The 23,876-nt window shown below is 40.8% G+C and overlaps 3 protein-coding genes across 3 annotated transcripts; 2 read left to right on the top strand and 1 right to left on the bottom strand.

Annotated features, from left to right (window-relative positions):
• The first annotated feature begins 1,922 nt into the window (after positions 1-1,922).
• LOC115753853 (ABC transporter B family member 29, chloroplastic) lies at positions 1,923-9,227 on the top strand. Its single transcript, XM_030692682.1, has 11 exons — positions 1,923-1,955; positions 2,336-3,006; positions 3,331-3,417; positions 3,500-3,607; positions 4,010-4,276; positions 4,589-4,672; positions 5,541-5,757; positions 5,883-5,968; positions 6,388-6,575; positions 6,724-6,853; positions 8,576-9,227. The coding sequence occupies exons 2-11, from the start codon at positions 2,413-2,415 to the stop codon at positions 8,720-8,722; spliced, it is 1,908 nt and encodes a 635-aa protein (XP_030548542.1). The 5' UTR covers positions 1,923-1,955; positions 2,336-2,412; the 3' UTR covers positions 8,723-9,227.
• A 1,816-nt stretch (positions 9,228-11,043) lies between these two features.
• LOC115753855 lies at positions 11,044-12,703 on the bottom strand. The gene has a single exon (XM_030692685.2). It carries the CDS (start codon positions 12,630-12,632, stop codon positions 11,316-11,318), a length of 1,317 nt encoding a protein of 438 aa, XP_030548545.1. The 5' UTR covers positions 12,633-12,703; the 3' UTR covers positions 11,044-11,315.
• A 7,917-nt stretch (positions 12,704-20,620) lies between these two features.
• LOC115753858 lies at positions 20,621-21,885 on the top strand. The gene has a single exon (XM_030692688.2). The coding sequence runs from the start codon at positions 20,752-20,754 to the stop codon at positions 21,565-21,567; it is 816 nt and encodes a 271-aa protein (XP_030548548.2). The 5' UTR covers positions 20,621-20,751; the 3' UTR covers positions 21,568-21,885.
• Positions 21,886-23,876: the final 1,991 nt, after the last annotated feature.

Here is a 23,876-nt window from a genome sequence, read left to right as displayed (position 1 = left end):
CGCATCTTAAATAGACAGTACAAAGCACAAAACTCTAGCCCACAGTTTCCCTAGTTGATAAAGGCTCTCCTTTTTTTTTTTTTGGACCAAAAAAAAAAAAAAAAAAGATAAAGGCTCTCTTTTTCCATTCCTGCTATGGCTTTGACATCCTTTTTGTGTGTGTTTTGACCATTATGTCCTTTGTGTGTCTCACCACTTATGGTACAAGTTTATGTGGTTCTTTTTATTTTGTTATTCGGTCAATTCATTTGTTTTGTTTCTTCTTTTTCCTTTATGGATTTCACTTTCCTTCTTCTTTTTTCTTTTTACGCCTCTCACTCGTCTCTCTGTTTTCTCTCTTGCAAGCCGCTCTCTTTTTGGGCCTCCTGCTACTTCTTCCATAGACCTCGTCATCCTATGTTTCTTTCTTTCCAAGCCTCCCACTCGTTTTTTTGTTTTCCTTACAACTGACTTAAAAATCTATTACCCACTCTCTAGATAGTATGGTTTTTTTCTTTTTCACTATGAAAAATTAAAGTTGAAATTTCGATATAATAGATATCATATCAACAATTGCATGTTTAGATCAAGAATCAAATTATGGCGAAAAGGAGCATTGGAATGGTCTTAGTTCCTGAATATTTAGTGTTCACTAACATAAATTCACGGAGATTGTTTTGGATCATATGAGGGTTAATTGTGGTGTGCATGTTCGTGATAATGATGCCACAATGAACACAACTAGAGAAACACCTAACAGAACTACAGCTCCTTTGAGCAATTTTTGAATGCACTGTCCACGAACTCTTCTCCAAACCATAGTTCCCAAAAATCCTCAAAGAAACACAAAAAAGAAAAAAAAAATATTTGCAAGCTCAAATTGAGATTAACGTTGTTAATCTAGGATTAGCGGCACTCTTGATTTGAGAAGAAGTTATGTGAGCACTTGCCATGCACATAAAATCAAAAGCCAGAAGGAGCAAGAAAAGGCAAAGGAGAGAGAAAACTAGAGGATCCAGAAGAATTTTGAATTTAAAGGTTATGAATTGAATAAAAATATAAAATCCTAGAGAGAGAAAAAAAAACATAAATTAATCGGAATAAAAGCAGAAGAAAAATCAATAAACTGATTTCGATACTCTGTTACATGTGACCATCTTATAAGCATATTCCAATATATTTTCTTTGAACTTTTTACGGTGAATAAGAAAAAAATCCTATTATCTAGACAGTGGCGCAGTTAGAGATTTTTCCTTTGAAAACATAACTCGTAAGGAAAACAGAGAAAGAGAGGCAAGGAAGGTAAGAGACAGAGGACGATGGGGGGTTTTTGGAAGAAGAAGAAGGAGCAGGAGGTGCAAAGAGAGAATGGCTTGCAAGAGAGAAAACAAAGGCGAAAAGCGTGAAAAGAAAGAAGAAGGAAAGTAAGATCCGCGAGGGAAAAAGAAGAAACAAAATAAATGAGTTGATTGAATAATAAAATAAAAAAGAATCATATAAATTTGTATTAGAAGTTATGAGCCATGCAAAGGATATGATGATCAAAATACACACAAGAAGGAGTGTCAAAGCCATAACTGAAGTGGAAAAAGCGCAAACCATCCAAAATATTAATTACTCATTTCACGGGAAAAACGAACAATGCATTAAAATCACAAAAAAAAAATTCTTATTTGATTGCTTAACAAGTGTCTCGAGGGCGGTTTTTAACAAAACCCTTTTAATATATACAATTCTTTTTTTTTTTTGGACAGCAATATATATATATATATAATTAGAATGGTAGAATTCTTCTGCAAAGAATATCTATTAAGTCTTGATTAGAACAAAAGTCAGCGCGTTATAGTAAAGAATCGATCGAGGAGAAAAACGTCCATGTTTTGCATCGCACTTGCCCCCAATTTCATTTCATTTGTTCTCCAACTTTGGTCCAATTCATGGAATTTGTGATTGTGAATGCAATTGGAGAAGTGAAAATTGGCTCAAGTATATTACAAAAGCCAAAGTTTGTGAACAACTCTTATTTTAATGTCAAAACTTTCAAAACGATAATTTAAGTGTCAAAATTTTTTAAAAATGACCACTTCGTTACTAAAGTTTTCAAAATGATCACTTTAATGTCGATTTTTTTGAAAAACGCTCGCTTCAAGACTAATTTCGACTGAGCCATGTCACTCAAGTATTAATGAAAAACAAGTCACGTCAGATTTTCGACGAGTCTCGCCAGCTTAAATCGAAATTGACTTTGAAGCAAGCAATTTTTTGAAAATTTTTTATACCTAAATGATTATTTTGAAAATTTTGATACTGAATGAGTACCCTACTTAAGTTTTACAGTCTGCTTTAGCCAGTGAAAAACAGTAGGCGAGGCCACTGATATGCCGTTGCCCTTCCCGCGCTCTCTAACTTCTTCTCCTTCTTCTTCATTTCACCATGTCCTCTTATCTCCTCACGACTCCACGCCTCTCCTCCTCTCGACCCCTCAAACTCCATCTCAACCCCAATCCGACGCGCCTCCACTTCGCCGTCGCCACTCCCCGTGGAACCCTAGCCGTCGCCGATTCAATCAAATCCCGCCCTCCATCGTCGAAGCCCTCTCGCCTTCCCCTTCCCAAATCCCTCCCCCTCCAGTCCCTCAAGCCCTACCTCCTCTCCCAGTCCAGGCCCATCCTCCTCGGCTGGCTCTGCGGCGCGGTCTCCGTGCTCTCCCTCTCCAAGCTCGTCCCCCGAATCGGCAAATTCTCGGCCGACTTTGCTGGCGCCGATGTTGTGAAATTGAGGGGCGAGGGGTTCACGCTGGGGGTTTTGGTGCTAGCTCGGGTCGTGTCAAGCTACCTGCAGCATGCGTTGCTGTGGGACGCTGCGCTGAACTCCGTGTACAGGGTTCGCGTGGATATGTTCGAGAGGGTTCTGGAGAGGGATTTGGGGTTCTTCGAAGGCAGGGTTGGGGTTTCTGCCGGGGACATTGCGTATCGGATCACAGCTGAGGCTTCTGATGTAGCTGACACGATTTATGCGCTTCTTAATGTAAGTAATGCCGTGGTCCTAGTACTTGCTTGATAACTTTCATCTATATGTATGACGGAATGAGTAGGTTGGGGGGCTAGATTTTGGTTAGGACCGATAAGGTGACCATCATTTGTATAGTGAATTGAGAAACTGTAAGTTTTTGGTTAACTCAAACAGGAGTGGTAGAGAATAGGATGAGCGCGTACAATGCATGTGTGGTTTTCTCTTTTGTGCTCAGTAAGATGAATATGAGTCAGTATTGATAAAATAATGCAAATGTAATTTGATAATGACGAAGGTTGATGATTTATTTGTTTTGTTGCTTTCTTTTTCTCGTTTTAGACTATAGTGCCCAGCACTCTGCAGCTATCTGCAATGGCAATGCAAATGTTGACTATCAGCCCTGCCCTCTCTCTTGTTTCTGCTGTGGTGGGTGAGAATTTTTTTTGGTGACTTTCTAATTTTACACTTGCCGAATTTGTACTAGATTAGTCGTCTTGTTTTGTTGTAGGTAATTCCTTGCATGGCTCTCGTAATTGCCTTTCTGGGACAAAGGCTGCGCAAGATATCTAAGGAGGCAAATCTCAGCATTGCTGCTCTCTCTGCCTTCTTGAACGAGGTATCCTCATGGCATAACTAAAATTCCGCATGTGACAAACCTAAAGAATGCTGAGAAGTAAAAACTGTTTTTGTCTATTGTGAGAGTGATCTACTTAGAATAATTCGGCATAATTTGTTGCCTTTTGGTGAATACTGCTTCTAGTGTAGAAGGGGAAAAGACTTCTTTGTTAAGTTTACATTTGATTTTTTGATCACTTGGAAGTAAAGGAACAACAGAGATTTGCAAGAAAAGATAAGACTTTTATTTGTTTGGCTACCTCATTGACAACATGAAGATTTGTATGAGGGTAGCTGCTACTTGGTGTGTCTAGATGCAAGTGTCGCTTGAACTGCATGTGTGCTCCCATGTTTTTAGTGATGATGCTAACTAGCTATTACACTTACCATGCTTGTGGCTCAGGTCCTCCCTGCTATTCTTTTCGTGAAAGCAAACAATGCGGAACCATGTGAGATTGCTAGATTCAAAAGGCTTGCTCATGTTGATCTCATTGAACATTTGAATAAAAGGAAAATGAAGGCCCTCATTCCTCAGATTATACAGTCAATTTATATTGGAGCTTTATTCATTTTTTGTGCTGGATCTTTGTTACTGTCAAAAGGCTCTTTTGATGGATGTAGCATGGTTTCTTTCGTCACATCATTGGTTCTCATAATTGAGCCGATCCAGGTGAGATAGCAGAAACAAGCCACTCATTTGCTTGTTTCATTTTTAATTTCTGTGGTTCATACGGTTATCATGTTTACATATTCCATGCTTCTAATTACAAGTTCTCTGACCTCTTATTTGTGAAGAAGTGATCTTCCAACTTTTATTTTCTGCATCAATATTTCATGATCACAAATATCTGTGCATCACTTGTCATTGATCTTCATACCCCATTAAATTAATTTTATCTATTGTTGTTATCTCTGCTAAAGTGCTGTTCAACCTTTTAGCAGCTATCCTAAGCTATCAATCTGAAAATAAAGAATACCACAGGATGTTGGAAAAGCATACAATGAACTGAAGCAAGGAGAACCAGCTATTGAGCGCTTGCTTGAGTTGGGGAGGTTCAAAGCCAAGGTACATTCTGGGTTTTGTAAGTGATATTTTGATCTTATTAACTGAAGACTTTAGGAAGTAGAGGGAGAGTAAGATTCTGGAGCACACAATGGAATGGTTATGCTTCTCATTGGTTTTAATATTTTGTAAGTGCGTTTCACATTTAGACCCCAAAAAAAAAAGTGCGTTTTCACATCAGACCAGCTGGAAATCCTGGCACTTGCTTCATCTGAATAGCTTTTCTCTTGAAAGCTGGGATGCTTCAATAATATCATGCATGTCTGATCTATTGTGTTAATTTAGAAAAAATGTCTGATCTCTTTTGTGGAGTGTGTCCCTTCTCTTTTTATAAATAGAAATTTTAGGCCAATCAAGCACGCAAGGCACAGTGCACAGTTGAACAGAAAGAATAAAAAAGATAGTCATCTCAGAGTACATGGGAACTCATTTTCGAAAGGCTAATCTTCAACTCATGGATTGTCTGAACTCCCTGAAAATCCTCATACTTCATGTAAACATTTCTAGTTAATGCAATCTGGCGCATGCTTTCCTTATTCTTCCAAGTGATGTGAGCTGGCCAATAACTGAGACTTTTTTAATAGTTGGTGAAAAAGCATTTGATGCACAAACCATGGGAATCTCCTCCTTGTGAATCTAGGAAAAAAAAAATCTAGCAAAAAATTTATATGCATTGATTGCACAATTGAACTAGCTTTACTTCTGATAAGTCAAGTAGTAAACCTTGGTAACATTATAAACATTTGAAATTCCTTTTGCAGAATTTGGTGGTTGGCAATATCTTCATGTTTCTAATTCTCCTTTGCCATTTTTTCCCCTTTGGTGTGCTTAGATGATGTCTAATTATTTACCTTGTGAATTTGGAGAACAGGTCATGGAGAAACCAGATGCAGTCCATCTAGATAATGTGTCTGGAGAATTGAAATTTTGTCATGTCTCTTTTAGGTATAGCGACAATATGCCGCTTATTTTAGATAGGCTGGACCTCCATATCAAGGCTGGAGAGACAGTTGCCCTTGTTGGTCCCTCTGGAGGAGGAAAGACAACCCTTGCGAAACTGCTTCTTCGCTTATATGATCCTTCATCTGGTTGGCCACTACTTAGATCAAGATCTATCTATGTTGACCAAGTGAATGTTTGACGACAAGCTGTGTTCTTAATTATACTCCTTTTTATCGCTGTATGAAATCTTATTCAGTTTTCGTGTTAACAGGTTTTATTTGTGTAGACAACTACAATATACAGAACATTCAGTTGGAATCATTGAGGAGGCATATTTGTCTAGTTTCTCAAGATATTGTAAGTAACTGGTGATAGAAGGTTTATTTTAATATATACCCATAGTGTCTAAGTTCACATAAATAAGTCTTCTATTGTTGAACTGGAGCTTCCCCACTTTGCACTTGATAATACCCCGCTTCTCTGCAAGTGAAGTGGAGAGTATATTCCTCTGCATGCCTTTTTTTTTTTTTTAAGATTACAGGCATCAAGGATGAGAGGACTGTTACAGGGAGTGAGTCTGATGAAAAATGGTCTATTTCTTGGAAACCTGACATAAAGTTGTCTAGCTCCATAGAGTAGTGCTGGCTACTTTATTGATATGACTATAGATATGTTTTGGTCCCTTTTATCTCCTTGTTTTTTTTTTTTTTTTGAATGTTTTTAGTTGTCTCTATCTTAAAGATGGCAAACTTGACTAACTTTCACACATGTTCTAGACTCTTTTCTCAGGAACGGTTGCCGAAAATATTGGGTACAGGGATATGATGAATAATGTTGAAATGGATAGAGTCGAGCTTGCGGGTCAACTTGCAAATGCTGATGACTTCATTAAAAAGCTTCCTGAGGGTTATAACACATATATTGGACCTAGGGGATCAGCTCTGAGTGGTGGTCAGAAGCAAAGGTGATGCTCACATCGACAAGTCACCTCTACTGTTAATTAAATGACTGGCAAAAGAAATGTAGCTTATGGCATCATGGCAAATTGAAAGAAATTAGAAAAAGAGTTTAAGCTGTCAAGTTTCATTAGCTTTTCCTTATTTTAAGTGCAGATTGGCTATAGCAAGGGCACTCTATCAGGAACCCTCCATATTGATCTTAGATGAAGCAACTTCTGCATTGGATAGCAGGTCCGAGCTATTGGTGAGACAAGCCCTGCAACGGTTGATGGAAACTCGTACTGTGAGTACTATGGCTTTTCTAATTAATATTACTGCAAGTTTTTCTCTTCATAGGGATGTATCAGAATGTTTTCAAATTATTGAAGACATTTGCCAAGTATGTCACCATTGTTATCCTGGGCTTCATAGACTTTGTACATGCGTGCTTATGAGATTCCTGCTTGTCTGGTTTTCAGTCAAGTTGAGGTGATTTTTGAAGCTGGACAATGTATTACTTTCCTTATGTCGGAACACCAGTTGTAGGTGCAATGCATACTGCACATTAAGGTCCATATAAGAAGTGGCACCTCAATATCCATTCTTACTTGATTTGGTTGGTGAACAGTAATCAGTTTTCAATGCTATATGAGGTCCCTCTGTAGGCTTTGCTACAGAAAGAGTCCAGCGTGTTGTCTACTAAACTTCTGATCACTTCTCTGAACAAAAGCATGTCTAAGCTGTAAATAAATCATGGGGATATGTGCACTAGAAGTCCTAAAACTTGTCGCAAAAGTGCAATTGAGTCCTAAAACTTGTCAAAATGGTGCAATTGAGTCTTTCTGTTAACTCCATCCAATTTGGCTAATGAAAAAAGCTGACGTGGCTTTTTTATTATTTTTTTCTATCCTACGTGGAGCTGACGTGGCCAAAACGACGTCGTTTTGGTCCAAATAAGAATTTGTTAATACTAAATTATATTAAAGTAAGAAAAAAAAAACTCTTCTTCTTTTTTTTTATAAATAATTTTAAATTTTGCTTATTTTGAAGATAATTTACATAAAATATATTTTTCCCAAAACGGCATAGTATTAACCTTATGTTTCATATTATTGCCACGTCAACGCCACGTAGGATATAAAAAAATGAAAAAAAAAGCCATGTCAACATTTTTCATTAGCTAAATTGGACGGAGTTAACAAAAGGACTCGATTGCATCAATTTGACAAGTTTTATGACTCAATTATACTTTCATGACAAGTTTTAGAACTTCCAGCGCACTTATCCCTAAATCATATGGAGGGTATAGCCTCGCAGAGATGGGTTCCATTAATGAGTCCCTAAAATGTGTGATCATGTCCGTGGAAGCTCAGTATCCCTTAGGAAAGGAATTCAGGTGGCTTGATTGACTTGTCTAGTTAACTTGGAATTTGGAAAACCTTAGGCAATTTCTTTCTAATGGCCCAGAGTTGTTATGGTTGTAGAAGGTTGGGTTGGCCAACAAGCTTTCATACTGGCAAATGGTAAAGATGCATTGTCGACATGGTAGTCTTAGTTGCTAATGGAGATCTTTCTCATCAAGTTCTCGCTTCCTGCTTGATGGTGATTAGAGAGAAGATAATTGCTGAGATCATCATATCTTTTTTGCATGGTAGAGAAGACTAGGAACCTTATCATCATCCCAAAGTTCAAAAGCCACCTATGATAGTCTTATGTTATCTGCTCCATTTGTCTTCTCGTAAAACATGCCCTTTCTTCCCATTCGGGGTCTCATGTTGGTGTCAACCAATTCTCACCAATAACTTCAGGACCAAGCTTCAAGGATACTTCTTCCCACCCCCTAATAACAAGAATGGTAAAAACATGAATACGATCATTTCTGTTAATTTAGGCATAAAATTTTTCCTTGTTCTCGGTGTTAGTTTCCCTTCAGCTTGTCCAAGTTTCATTCCTTTTCTGTGGTGATACTGTTACCGTTGGGCCTTCTACCCATGCGCTAAATCAGTTTAGTGTCGACACTTTGTAGGTGTTGGTGATTGCCCATCGCCTGGAAACGGTTCTCATGGCTAACAGAATATTCACTCTAAATGATGGGAGGCTGCAAGAGCTGACTCGATCATCTCTTTTGGGAGGTCGCCCAAACTCTCTAGAATCAGAAGGTCTCGTGATATAATTTAATTTTCTGGGCAACAACTATGAAGGGGCGCGGAAATGGTATTGCTGGCATCATCATTTGTGTTCAGCAAAGATGCCGGGATTCTGTTGTTCTTGTTGGTTGGTGGAAGGAGATGGAGATTTCTTTCGGCAAAGGGGACTGAAAAGATATAGCACATGCATATCGGCATTGAGTTATGCTGCATAAAATGGAAGTAGTGTAGGCACATTATACAAGGCACATGATTTGTTTTATTCTTGATTTTTCTTTCCCACAGAAAAAAGTGTACTACTCAGAAATGTTCAGAGTTGCTCTGTTGAAGTTCACTTGACGTCATATTCATACCTATGTGAAAATAATTGTACAGATGTGTACTTGATTTAGCCTCGCACCATCATCTTCATCGAAAGATTAGAGGATCCCAGACATCTGCTACACGGGTTAGCATTCTGAAAGTGTGCGCTTTGCTGAGCCTTCGGGCATGTTTCTACTAGAGTAACCTTTTGCGGTTGACAATCGTGTACGATGAGCTGGCTATGCTTTTTCGACTGACAATCTCCATGGTAATTGATAGTGCTAAAGCTAAGGTAGTTTACCAAGTAAAAATAAATGAAATATCTGTACTTTTAGCTGACACAAGACCGCTTAATTTCACAGTCGCATTAGCGACCTTGTGGTGTTGTGGATTGGTTTGTTTCCCTTTTTATTAAGAGAGAAACACAAGTAATACAAGAGAGGGGAGCCCTCTAAGCACACAAGTTATGCCTCGAACTCTCTGGCATAGCCCATGAATAAGAAGGTGCTTATTGCTCGCTCACTTCTATGGTTGAGCAGTTTGGTTGGCCTGTGATGAAGAACTTATTTGATGAGAACGGACGGTCTGGCCACACTTGCCTGCTTTCCTGATTCTTGAAGATCGCCTTTGAAACGAACACTATTCAGTTGTCAGCCGCAAACCCACCTTACAAATTGAATATATTTTGGCTTTAGCATTAGACATCGATTATGTATACGGTAAGCTCTTTGGAACCCTAGCTTTGGAGTTTCCCTGGATTAGCTGTTCCTCACATTTTTCATTTCATGAGAGTGGCCAGAAAGAAATAAAGAGCTTTTCTCGGTTTGCCTTCCTACGCTGACAAATGCCTCTTTTCTCTTCCTCTGAAGTCTACACCAAAAAAGAGGGAGAGACAGGATGCAATTCCTGTAAAGGACAGGTACTCATTCCCGGCCGCGTTTATCCTCGTCAAGTTGCCATCGAATTTCGACCAAAAAAAAAGTTGCCATCGAATTGCTTTCCATCGCTGTGTCCGAGGATGACCAACAGTTCGCGCCGACACTCCCTCTTTTGATGAAAGAGACTTTTTTTTTTGGTTCCTCTTTTCCACGAAATTTTTGTCTCAAGTCTTCATTTTTCTGACTATATATTGGGCACTACCCAACCTAATATAAGTCACTTTTGACTTTTTCAACTTGTCAATGAAGCACTTGCACTTTCTGACTTCCTCATCTTGCTTCCCTTACACCCACTCGCCCCCGCGACTTCTTGGCCAATGTCTGAGCCGCACGAGCACACCGACAGGAAAGAAGCTTTCGCCCTCGTGAGATATCTCGCCTGAACGAATTAGTCGGTAATAGTGAAAAAGCCAAGGACAATACGACTACAACAGATTAATTTCGAGGCCCTCGAACGAAGGCGATCAATGGATCCATATCCGAACAGGACCTTGACTTCGAATCTAGACAATTTATGGCGCCATTTGCTCGGCCTGGGGAGGGGAGAGTGACCGAGTGGTCAACAGCACTGGTTTGAAGACGCTTGACTAACTGGAGATAGTGCCTGAATAATGGTCTTTCAGGGAATTGAGAATTGAGGAGTCGCTCCTTGCTTTGTCTCAGTTTTATGACTTCCCATTTCCCCACGGAAGGGCGAGTTGCTAATGTTTGAGCTGATTGAAGTCAGCTTGTGGTTTAGTCAAGTAAGCTCGTCCAACCCTTTCCTCTTATTTGAGTTCCTTGGCACTCAAAGCTTGAGTTCGAAGCATGAGGTGGAAGGTTATGGCTAGGGCAAGATAATGAAAATGGATCGGATTGCAAATCTTGCAATGAGGGATCGACCCGGACCCGTCCTTGGCCTTGAGGTGTGGCCAGCAGCACAGAACTTGAATGAATCAAATGGCACAAGAGGGCTTTCCTGGTTAGAAATGCACAGACAAACGTTCTGCAACTTCCCAACCAAAGAAATGCCACACGGAGAAAAAAAATTTTGGAAGCCCCTCATGACAGTAAGCAGTTGCAGGGAAATAAACAAACTTTCATATCATCCATTGAAAGAGCCCGTAGAGATGAACATAATCTCTTGCGAACCAAAAGATTGCTACATCAGATAGATTATATAGAAAGAATCTGCAATCGAAACGATTAGCAAAACAGGAGGGGACTCCTCAAAAAACACACTTCATCAGAACCAATCCCCACAACACTTCCTACGCCCTAATTCTTCAGTCTTTACATCAGTTGGAACAAACCCTCAGAAAATCAAGAAAAGATTAGAAAAAAATGAAATAAAAAAACCAAAAACAGAATTAGCTAAATGAATCCAATCCAGCTCAAATCAACAGCAAATGGGGCAATGAATCAACCCATTCTCATTGCACTCGCCGCACTTGACAACCTTCTTCTCTTCCTCATCAAAGACCTTGCAACTCCCACTGCACTCCATGCACATCACAAACCTCACCCCTCCACACCCTTCACAGCAACCCAGTGAAGTCCTCGGGATGCCGTCGAGCAAAACCCCGAGTTTTCCCTCCTCCTCCAGCTTCACTACTTCATCAGCTCCTCCAATCAGCTTCCCCTTCACAAACACCATTGGCACCTTCACCTCCTTCGACCCCGTCAGCTTCCTCAGCTCCTCCTTGTAGCCCGAGTCCATGGACACGTCTCTCTCCTGCATCTGAACGCAGTGCGACTCCATCGCCGACCTCACGGCGTTGCAGTCCTCGAACGTCTTCCGGATGCCTCTCAGTGTGGTGGTGTAAATGACCACCACATTGTCCCCACCGGGTGGGCATTTTTGCTGGAACGCACGGAGGACAGAGTCGGGATCCTTAAAGTTTCTCTTTTTCCTGATCTTGGCTGATGGTGAAATCATCTTCTTGATCTGCTCTTCGCCTTGAGACAGCTCTTTCTCGTAAGAATCCAGCAGCTCCGGATCGAACAGAGGGCCCAAACTCCGCCTGGACGAGACCCCGTGATCGCTTCCGAAGCTGTACCTCTTCCCTCCAAATGGAATCCCAACGGTCGATATTCTCAGACTCTTTGCTGCTTTGCACGAACTTTCCAACGACTTGTTTGATCTCAAAGCCTGTTTCGGGGTGGCATCGGATCTCCCCGTGACCCGGTTCGACCAATTTCCTGCGCTCCCCTTGTTTTCCTTGCCTCCATAAGTGTTTGCCTTCCGCGGAGAGCCAATCTGGTTCAAGAACTTGAGCGGAGTCTTCGAGTCGATGCTCGCGACACCTCGGAGCAATCCCCGCGGCCTCGGGCTCGGAGTCTTCCTGTTCTGGTTTGCCGGCGCCGGTGCTCCGTCCTCAAGGCCTTCCATAAGCTCCCACGCATTGATGACTTCAGGGGGTTCCTCCCCGCGAGCCGGCAACCCTCCCTTCAATCTCTTGCTCTGTAGGGTGGCTTCTCCTTGCTGCGGGGGTGGGGGCGGCGACGGCGGCGGCAACACTCTGTCGTCGCTGTCCAATCTGAGGGCGCCGTAAGTGCTGGAGGTGAGAGAGACGACATGGTTGGGCACGTGGACAGGGTGGGACGTGTGGCCGCCATTGTTGAAGACCGCCTGACCATGACGATGACGAGGATGATGCTCGCGATCTTCGCGTTCCCGTTCTTTCCTGACATGCTTGGAAGAGACACAGCCCATTGCTCGGTGCTATCTTCTCTCTGTAATTTTTCTGGGGGCTTCGAGTTTGTGAGTGGGTTTTGTCCGTGGTCCTTTTTTTTTTTTTTGGGTGGGGAAGTGTTGGGATGGTAACCGTTGGCCTGTCTGAAAACGGGCCCCAACGGTCAAAAATTCGAATGTAACCAGAGATTAAATGAAATGTAAACACTACACACGAGCACGATGAAAAGTGTGTGTTTTGTCGGAAGCACCGTGGTGTTTATTTCGCAGCCCCACAGCTTTTGGAAATTAGCTTTTTGTCCCTCGTACTGGCGACAATTGTTCACAAATTTGACCCCTCCTTCTAAATACGAAAATTTGACACAAATGATCCTTAAAACTTTAACCTCAATATATAATTTAGTCTAGTAATTTTTAATTTATTCAATATGATTCATAAACTTTAGCCATTGTACAATATCATCGCTGAACTTTTAATTTATTAAATGTGCTCCCTAAACTTCTTATATATGTTCAAATTATGCCAAAAATATACTATAATAAGAAGTGTCGATCAATGTGTGAAATGCTCGGGGCAATCTCCGTGCATGGCTAAGGACATGTGTGGATAGATTATTATTATTATTATTATTATTATTATTATTATTATTATGAAGAATTTGGAATCCAATGCATTTTGATTTTCTTTTAACCCTGTATACCTCAAACTCTCACGGCATATAAATGTTGACAAGAAGACTCGCACATTTTTTTTTCTTAATAATTTGAAATTGAATAGTATTTTGAATATTGATGGGAAAGTGAAAAGTGGCGCCTTTTGCTTAAAGTTATGTGTGAAGACAAAGCATTGCCAAACTCACCTTGAATCCTCGTATATCTAATCCATGTCCAATCATTCACTTTCCTCGTTCGTTCGAGTCCATTGTCCTTCCCACCATCATTTCTTTTGGTCGAAATGCCCATCCTACTGTGATAATAGTGTCCCTCTCTTAAATTCAAATCGCATTAGCAAAAGCCAAAATCATCCCTCTCATTAATCGCAACAGCTTTCACAGAAAATACCACTTGAGAAGTGTACCTTTAAAATCTTTCAAAGAAGCGGACCAATTGAGGTGCGCGAAAATTGATTCGAATACCACCGGACGTTATAATAGAAGATTTTAATGTATACAACGAGGTTCGATGGGCCAAAGCACGATATGCAAAATGCAAAGAACTTAAAATGGCATATGATGAACATCAGCAATTCTAAATAGGGGGGAATTACATATGAATGTGGCAATTGAGTAATGTAATTATAAATTGTTCCTACCTCGAGCCATTCATGACAAGTTCATCCTCTGCACCACTAAAATAGAATAGAACAGATGGCTCCAGTCATCTTTCGGTTTCGGCAAGGAATCTTCGTCTGACCGAGATGTCCGAGGCATTCCTCTTCTCCATTCCTATTTTGTTCCTTTGTCCTGGGATGGAACGACGGAACCTTGCGACAACCCCATTAAAAGAAGAATAAGGAAATATTTTAGTAATATTAATCAAGCCGGATATGGGTCACTAAATTTGTGTCGAAACAGGATAAATGGGTCAATTTAGATCGAACAACCTATTTGCAGTTGCTAATCCGATCAATTTTGAGAGACGGTTGCCATTTTTATCACTTGGCAAAAGGAAAGCTATGGTGGATAGAGAAGTAATTTTACGAGTCGATCCCGATTGTCGAAAAAGGGTCGTATGCGGATTTCTTTAGTTTTCACTTGTGCGAGAAAATCCCAATTTTTACTGGTTGGTAAAATCTGCACAAATAAGAAGAATCCGCCAGCCAAATGGACAAAACATATGCTTTTACATAGTAAAGAAATTCCCTAGGATTGGGATTGTGCGGCAATATTAGATAGTGTCGATTTCTCTAATGGTCATTGTCACCACTAGGCAAAGGACAGTAACAAAGAACATCTTATATATAAGGAGGACCAAGCCTTCAACATTCCGCAGCTTCTCTACCTAAAGAGATAGATAATTGAGAAGAAGAGAAACGAAAAGATGAGTTCTTTCAAGAGGATTGCCACTCTGGTGCTTGTGTCATTCTATCTTTATGACAAGGTCGCTGGATTCAGAGACATACATGCGAAAGCCTAAAGTTCCGATCGGATACAATGACCAGCGAATCAAGGGCCGGATCGATTTGTCGATTGGTCGAGGTTTAAAAACACCAATTCTAACTATTTAGGCAAGTGAAATCATTTGAGGAAAAATGGATAACTTTCTATAATGAAATTAAATCTTAAATTTCCGTTCGAATTTACTTGCTTTGTACTTTCCTTACATCCCTAAAAAAAGTTTGGCGATCGTCAAATGAAGACTACACGCATCATATCATATTTAAAAAAATTTGACTGGCCACGCGCACTTATTTGTGATTTAATCATCCATCATTACTTAGGTTTTTACGATCTAGATAGTATGTATGACGACACTTCCTTAGTGTATGGTGTCTACGTCTTGAGTTGAAGATAGAAATTCTCAAAGCATTAGCTTCAGGTCACCCAGAACTTTTCGGGCTCCGGCGACTCTTTAGGCTTGAAAAGCCCGGCCCGAAGCTAATGCTTTGAGAATTTCTATCTTCAACTCAAGACGTAGACACCATACACTAAGGAAGTGTCGTCATACATACTATCTAGATCGTAAAAACCTAAGTAATGATGGATGATTAAATCACAAATAAGTGCGCGTGGCCGGTCAAATTTTTTTAAATATGATATGATATGATGCGTGTAGTCTTCATTTGACGATCGCCAAACTTTTTTTAGGGATGTAAGGAAAGTACAAAGCAAGTAAATTCGAACGGAAATTTAAGATTTAATTCCATTATAGAAAGTTATCCATTTTTCCACAAATGATTTCACTTGCCTAAATAGTTAGAATTGGTGTTTTTAAACCTCGACCAATCGACAAATCGATCTGGCCCCTGATTCGCAGGTCATTGTATCCGATCGGAACTTTAGGCTTTCGCATGTATGTCTCTGAATTTTTTATCTCTTTTAACATGACATTTTCGCCATTTTGTCTCTGAACTTAGACCACGACGACAAGGCATCGGAAAGAGTTTTCAGCAACTTGATTGGTCAAACTCCATCGACGAGTTACAATCACTACTGCGAAATTCCTGATAGAAGATGACAATGGTCGAGCCCTTGATGCTTTTTGGGGGCCATGCTGCGTGCAACGGGGATATTGTGGCATTGGACTGTCTTAATTGTTTGGTTGCCGCAGTTCATGGATGCAGAAATGATTGCCCTTATAAACTAGGGGCTACTTTTCAGCTGAAGGACTGTCGGGTCAGATACGAGATTTACCCTTTTACGGATTAATGAAGTTGCTTCTAATGGTCATTGAATGAGCTATTCGATAAAGCATTAAGGAGCTGCTCCAGACTTTAGTTGATTTTTCTGGGGTCGCTGTGCTATTTATTGTACAATTAGAGCTTTCAAATAGAAAAATAATGTCCTAAAACTTGTCATGGCTATTTTGAATAAGAGAAATATTGCTTCATATCTAGCAAAAGGATACCCGGAGTATCAATATTTGTGTATGGCACTTACTTTGATGTTAATACATATATATATTTTTTATCACTTAAGTGCTAAATCAGAAAAAAAAAAAAAAAACGAACACTTAAGTACTAATTTCTGTCGGAAAAGATTACTTAAGTGCAACAATACATGTGGCATTTTTTTTTATTAATTACGTGGCAATTTTAAAAAAAAAAAAAATCAAGCCACGTGGCATCCACGTGGACTTTTAAACTTAATTTTTATAAAAAAATTAAAATTACACTAAAAATAACCTAAAAAATAAAATCAAAAATCAAAAAAATGTTGCAGTTACACCGTCAAGGGCTATAAGCCCTCGTCACTCTTGCCCCACCATCGCTAGTTGCCGGTGATGGGTGGGGAAGTGCCCAACAAGGTTGCCCAGCCCTGACGACCCCCGCCGAGTCCTCGCCGTGAGTCGGCCAAGGCCTAGCAATGGTTGGGTGACACCTCGCGAATCCATGATGAGACCGACCTCGCGGCTGCAACTACGGTTTTTTTTTAAATTTTTGTTTAGCTTATTTTTAGTTTTTAAGTTTTTTTTTTTTTTTTAGTGTTACGTGAATTTTTTTTAGCGATTTTTAAATTTTGCTGACTAGGATCCTTCGACTAGCAACGTATGCTTTCCGGTGAAGCTCATAGGAATTGGCATGGAAATAATGTTTTTTAAAAAAAATTGACACTTAAGTGATAAAAAAAAAATATTAATAATAAAGTGAATGCCGTGCATAAATATTAGCACTTTAGGTATCCTTTTGCCCTTCATATCCTTTCTTCATACTTTTTGTTTCCTAACTAAGTCAAAGAAATGAAAAAAATTTACTCCCTAGAGAAATCGACGTTCACTATGGGGAGAGTTGTAAATCGGGGCACTTGTTATGCAGGACAGTGACGTATTTTAGACGTCCCTGCGCTTCCTAGGACATTTTCCGAGGTCTCCCACAATTGTCTCCACTTTTGACGTCGGTGACAATCAAACGGTGCCGTAGACTCGTCATCGTGGAACGTTTAAGTGGTGTCCCCTGTACTATCATTAGGAACGGTTGACGGCTCGCCGCTACTTCAAATCCGGGGACATATTTTATTACTGCGTTCCAAAGCTGACGACTGACATGCCCCCTTCGCGTCGGCATATAGGGACCCTAGGAGGATGTCCCAAGCCGGGACATGAGATAAACATCCATGGCAGGGACGATTGTTTGTTTTCCCTGTTTCCTTTCCTAATTAGGGCGCGCATGATGACATTTCCACTTAAAAAATCAACTTCTGATCAGAAGTTGATTTTTCGACTTTTACTTAAAAGCAGAAGTTGATTTCTAATCATAAAAACTCGTTTGGTAAAGATTGAAAATTTCTAGTTCTAAAATATTATTGACGAAAAATCTTTTATGAAAAATTATTGTTAGCAATTAAAAAATTTCTATTTCATTTTTTTAAACTTTTTTAAACTTCTTTAAAAAATAATTTTTATTATTAAAAAATATTATTTATTTTTTGCTCCGACGACCGGCGGAGGGCGGTGGTCAACGGTCATGGCCGTAGGCAGGTGATGGTCGGTGGTTGTGGGCCGCAATGGGCGGTGTCTAGCGATGGTTGGCGATGGAGGTGGTTGGCGATGGAGGTGGTCGGCGGTGGAGGTAGGTGTTGGTGGTCAACGGTGGGCAGCGGCGAAAGACGGTGGAGGCGGGCCCGATCGAAAAGAGGGTGATGGCGTAATGAAAAGAAGGTGTGGCGAGAAGTACTTTGTGATTTTTTTTTTAATCCAAGAACTATTTCTTAAGTTGAAAAGTTACTTTTTTTAACTTATGAAATTGGGGAAAAAACAAATTCAAAAGTGAAAATTTACTTCAAAAGTATAAATTTCTTTCATAAGTAAAATTTTTTACCAAACGGATTTCCGCTTCAGAAGGTACATTATCAAACGGATTTTTGCTCTAGAAGCACTTTTGGAGCAGAAACCTACCTTCAAAAGTGTTACCACGTGCACCCTTAGTAAACAGATTCACTTTGGGGAAGATTTTCTCTCATCTCTATTTCCTTATCCTTTTCACTGACAATGGTTTTGCCTTCACACAATCCATATAAACCCATTTCAACACCTACCCAAAAGAACAGAACCACAACTAAAAGAACTATTGAATCAAATAACATACCATGTCGTAATATTAATACGAAAAGGATCCGATCTTGCAATTTAAATCAATGCAAAATCACCGAAAGGCGGCGAAATTGGGTGCAATTATTGTAATTAAGAAAAATACAATTTAAAGTACTTCCTGGTTAAGAAAAAGGGTGCAATTATCGCAGTGAAAAGGGGCAAGAAAAGACGGTTTTGTTGCCCGCAGTAATTACGTGGTTACTCAAATCGAATGCTTGCAACAGGAATCAAAACGCCATACGGAGAAACAACCGAAAAGCGACGAAATTTGTTCAAGGCATCGAGGACTTTTCCGTCCTCCAACGCTGTCCTATCGGATGGTTGTACGTTGTACCTAATTTGCCTCTTCTTCTTCTGGACCCCTCCCTTTCACCTAACCCTACTTCCCGCAATTTTATCTGATATTGTATTCTTCTGCCCAATTCTTGGTTTATCTCGACAAAGCAGTCGCGCGCACTTAAACTTCACCGATCGAGAAACTCTTTGGTGGTTCTTACATGCCTGTTGGATGATTCATGTTCTTTCACTGAACCGATAATGTCAATTTGATCTAGCAGCATCAATTCATAATGTTACTTTCGGGTTGAAGGAATCGTCCGTTGGACATAAAAAAAAGTGTAATTCCTACATACACCGCTACTTAGCGAAAGGCTTTCGTTGCATTACGATGCGGGTCACTGTACTCCGGTACCTCTTGAGGGGGTTTTCGTGACTTAGTCTTCAATAGCACATCGTGATTAACGAGTGTCCGTTTACTAACAATGCCCCGGAGGATTGAAGTGAAAATTCCTCTGGTTAATAATTGTAGAAAACGATGGAAGCTACGAAATTCTCCGGTCAGCTACCATTACCAATCTCGCGACTTTTAAAACCCCCCCCATAGGACCGTGGACCCTAGGTCAGTGTCTAAATCTCGAACAGCGATGGGACCGACAAAGACAGGTTACGTAGCATTGCTATGATTATGATGGGCGAAACAAAGAAAGACTCGAGTCGTCCATTTACCCATTTGTCTGCTTCCGAAAAAAATTATCAAAATATTTTAATTTTTTTTATTAATCAAATTTTAAATTTTTTACATTTGTATCGATTTAGTCCATTTGACCAGTTGACGTGACGTCATCGATATTGACGCGAATAGTTTTTTTTATTAATTTCTTAATAATTTCAAAATTTTTAATTATTGTTTCCTTTCTTTTTTATTTTTTTCTTTTCTTTCACTTTTATTTTTTTTCCCATCTTCTTCCTTCAACGAAACACAAGCCTCGGGCGAAGCTTGCTGCCGCTTGTATCCGGCAAGGGCGAGCCTTGCTATTGTTGGCTATGTCGGCCTCATCCAGCCATGGCAAGGCACTTTTTTTTTTTTGCCTTGGGCAACCACTCATTTTCCCTTTATTCCCACTAAGCCCTTGTTTACAAATTACGTTAAATATTGTAATACAAATTAACTTTAAATAAGAAAGAAAAAAAAAAGGTGCCACCAAAGGGAAAGGATAAAAAGGTAAGAGCAAACTACCAACTTCGCACTAAACACATACGCTAGTGAAGTTCCTTAGTTGTTCCCACAGCGCAACAGCCAACTCTTTCTTTTTTTATTTGGTAGAAACAAAAACTTCATTACTAAAAACTGAGATTATACATCAACCTCTTACTTGAGTTACAAAACGATGAACGCGGCACGATCCCGCCACTACAGTCATGCCTAAACACATTTGTTACGACGTTGCGTAAAAAACGAGAAATGATTGATGTTCCGAAAGCTTGGTAATGCCCAAATTGTGCACCGGGGACGGTTCAAGGTCCGAGCCGAACAGGATTACGGATGGATTAACACATGAACTCGAGCATTATTGAGATAAAATCCAATGCAGGTAGTGCTCCAGCAACTTTGGGGGTCCCTACCATAGACAGTTGGGGATTTAATCCCGACATATAGGACCGCCGTAAATGCGTTCTAAGGCGTAAAGGAAAAACGAGGAAGAAGGCCCGAACCTTATTCTGTGATTCTCGTACGTAAGGAGTCGTGAAGTGACGACCACGATGCTTTGAGACCGATTGATTGCCTTTAGGTCCTAACTTCAAAAAAGTAACAAATAATAAAAAGCGGAGGAGACGAGACGAGACGAGGCGAGGCGAGACTCTGCAATAAAAAGACCGAGTCGAGTCGTGACCCGGATACCCAAATTAACCCGCGAAGCACGAGTCAACTCACTCGAATTTCTCCCTCCAAGAAAAAGGAAAAATCTTCGTCCCCCCCCCCCCCCCACAGGCACATATAAGCTCGGACACTTCCCCACGTTCTTCGTTCCCAACACTCAGCCGTCACTTTTTCTTCAGCCCTTCCCCACTTCTCTCTCTCTCTCTCTCTCTGGCCTCCCCCTCCTTCTAGGCGATGCCGCAGGTGGATCTGGAAGCTCTTGGCTCCGCCTGCGACGGCAAAATCTCCTGCGAGACTGTCCCCGGCGGCGGTGGCGGCGGCCGCGGCGATGCTCCAGAGGACGGCGGCTCTCGTCGGGAAGAGGCTCCTCCCGATTCCTTCTTGCTCTCCAAGGACGCCGAGTTCGACTGGTTCGACCGCAACGCCTTCTACGAGCGCAGGGACTCCGCCAAGGCCAACTCCAATTCCCCCGCCGTCGCCTCAAATCCGATCCTCAACTCCCCGACGAACTCCAACTCGCGACGATCATCAACGAACTTCAAGTCCAAAGCATCGTTCCTCAGCCTCCCGAAGCCTCAGAACTCGCGCTTCGTCGACGCGAAGAGCCGGCGTCCCTGCAAAGCGGGAGGCAACGCGGGGTTCTTCCCGAAGCGGTCGGGATCGGTGGGCAAGTCCGATCCGTTGGCGGTCGAGCCGTCCTCGCCGAAGGTCTCGTGCATGGGGAGGGTGAAATCGAAGAAGGAAGCGAACCGGCGGAGGAGGTGCGGCGAGCCGGCTGGAAGGAGTAGAACCCGGCTATTCGCGAGCCTCCGGGCAATGTTTGAACCCGGTTGCAGGAAACGGCGGTCTGTTCTGGCTGACGTGGCTCAGACGGAGTCGCGTAGCTCCCGGGACGCGAGGAAGCATCTGGCGGCGAGGGACGGGGACGCGCCACCTTCGGATTCGCCGGCGAGGAAGAGCGTGACGGAGGGCGGGGAGCCGTCAGGTTTGGTCGGGATGAAGAGGTTCACGTCCGGTAGGAGGTCGGACCCGTGCGGCGACGTGGCGTGACTGGATTGGTGAAGTCGGGGTGGAGACTTTGGTTGGCGGGAGGTGGGCCGCCCGAAGAAAATTCGTGTGCATCCCTAACCGTGAGTGGCTGGCTGACCGGGTGGGGCCCAAAGTCGTTGGGGATGGGTCGGGTGGGTTTCGTTGGGATGACGTGGCACGTCGAATTGCGCCGGTTGCATCGCCTTTGCCTTGGGGAGAGGGAAAACTGGGAGGTAGCGTGGTTTTGACTGTATACAGAAAGAGAGAGCAAATACATAATTTCGTACTCTGCGTGTAAATACGTTCTTTCTTATCTTCAATTACTGAGATACTATACTTACAATTTCGTGTTTTGAAAAATCTCCTTTGGTTATATTTTGTTCCAACGTCGTCGTCGTCGTCATTGCAACGTAATTCTTTAAGGAAGCTTCTGTCACACGATTCTAGAATTCATATTACACTCAATTTCCGATAAAAAGAAAAAGAAAGGAAAAATCGAATAAGATGAACTGGACTAATCGTGTTTTGGTGCCTGAGTTTGCGTGGAGAATATTAGGAGGTCAAATGTGTTGAATTTATATAAATTGGGGCTTAGACAATGACGTTGGGGAATTTGGGTGCTTCTGGTGGGTGCCAATGGATCATTAAGTTAAGCTAAAAAGCAGAGTCACGGTCACAGACATCGGCATAAGGCCAGAAGAGCAGGGAACGCCAACGGTGTGGAACCGAAGGCATGGATGAACAGTTGCAACTCTTGTCACCCAACTAGATTATGGTAAGCAAAACCATATCATGGTGAAAAAGTTATAGTCGGATGCTTAAAGAAAATTTGGTTTTCGTTAGCTGCTTAAATACAAATGGGTCAATAGCGAGTAAGAAATGGGACAATAGCATAAATGATCCCTGAATTTTAGTCTAATGTGCAATGTTATTCCTAAATTTTTTTTGTTTAATATAAAGTGAGAAATAGATTGACATACGGTTTGTCTTAGGACGGAGTGAGAGAAAGCTATTAGTATTGTGGAGAAGCAGAATTCTTATATTCCAAACTGACATTTTTAGTCTTTTTTCCTATATATATTGTATTTTTATATAATTATTTCTTTTCCATCAATCGGTCTTGCTTTTATTTTATTTATTTTTTGGTTTATCGACCGCCGGTCCCAACTAATTTGGGATAAAGATGATGTTGATATTGATGTTGATGTCGAGGTTGATGTTGATTCTTCCCGAAGTATTGGTAAATATTCAATGCAGTCCCTAGACTACATGAAACTACCACATTAAACATTGGGTCAAAATTTAAGGACCACATTAGACGAATAATTCGGGGACGATATTAAACTAATTAAAAATTTATGGACAATATTACACATTATCATAAATCATTTGTATCCTTTTCTCTTGAGAAAATAAAAGTCCACTCTTGTCAATATGGTAAAAAAAAAAAAAATTTCCTCATTTTAGAAAGATGATATGCGTCATTGGCTCTTGATTTTTCAGAATCATTAGTACATTGGAATAAGAATTCCTCGTATTATGTCAATAGCGGGTAAGCTTTCAATGGATTGTCCATATCATTAAAATAGAGATAGAGAGTCCAATCATTCCATCTATGCCAAAGCATCATTTCTCAAATTTGAAAATAACTTCTCATGATTCAGTACATTTCACAATGGAAAAGCTCGATTTTTATAAACTGTAGCTCTTAATTTTGAATTTTTTTCTTAAAAAATCACAGTGATGGTTCCTTTAAAAAACATTCTTTCTTGGTCCAAAGCTTCCTTAAACTTTGGAATGTAAAGAAATGGGATAACTTTGGTGGGGCCAAGATTTATTGATAAACATGGGAATATTTTTCAGATGGTTGGGGCCTAGGCATAATAATTTGAGGAAGTTAGGAGGCCTTGGCCCCCTCTAAGTAAGTCCATGTTTCTCGGCCTAGAGCCATTGTTTTTTGTTTTTAATCAAAATGACAATTCATTTAGGATTCGGTGATCGGCCGTCGATTTTGGTATGAAGAAGCCTAGAGATATTCAAAAGGAAATATATACTCCTTCATGTAGGCAGATAATCATATCTCACTTTGCTCATAGCTTAGATCTCTCTCTCTTTCTTTCTTTCTCCTTTTTGTCTTTTCGCAATATAGAATGGGCCTTAACCTTTTTTCATGGGAGGGGAATTAAATTCGGATCCAACGTCTCGATTTCAAAGCATTCTTGAGAGCAGGAAAAAATCAAGTACCAATAGATATGCTATAAACAATTAATGGGAGAAATACACTATAAGAGTGAGCGCTCATTTTAGTGTCAAAAGTTTCAAAATTATCA

This window comes from Rhodamnia argentea, chromosome 10 (assembly GCF_020921035.1).
Source record: "Rhodamnia argentea isolate NSW1041297 chromosome 10, ASM2092103v1, whole genome shotgun sequence".
Lineage (NCBI taxonomy): Eukaryota > Viridiplantae > Streptophyta > Magnoliopsida > Myrtales > Myrtaceae > Rhodamnia > Rhodamnia argentea.
The sequence above is the reverse complement of the archived record's forward strand: the minus strand, read 5'-3'. Positions and strand labels throughout refer to the sequence as shown.

What these genes read in the sequence shown, in the direction of transcription:
- LOC115753853 (XM_030692682.1), top strand. Translation starts at nt 2,413, where the DNA reads ATGTCCTCTTATCTCCTCACGACTCCACGCCTCTCCTCCTCTCGACCC. An exon ending in TCATAATTGAGCCGATCCAG is followed by an intron (nt 4,277 to 4,588) that starts GTGAGATAGCAG and finishes AGAATACCACAG; the next exon opens with GATGTTGGAAAAGCATACAA. An exon ending in TGGGGAGGTTCAAAGCCAAG is followed by an intron (nt 4,673 to 5,540) that starts GTACATTCTGGG and finishes TTTGGAGAACAG; the next exon opens with GTCATGGAGAAACCAGATGC.
- LOC115753855 (XM_030692685.2), bottom strand. Translation starts at nt 12,632, where the DNA reads ATGGGCTGTGTCTCTTCCAAGCATGTCAGGAAAGAACGGGAACGCGAA.
- LOC115753858 (XM_030692688.2), top strand. Translation starts at nt 20,752, where the DNA reads ATGCCGCAGGTGGATCTGGAAGCTCTTGGCTCCGCCTGCGACGGCAAA.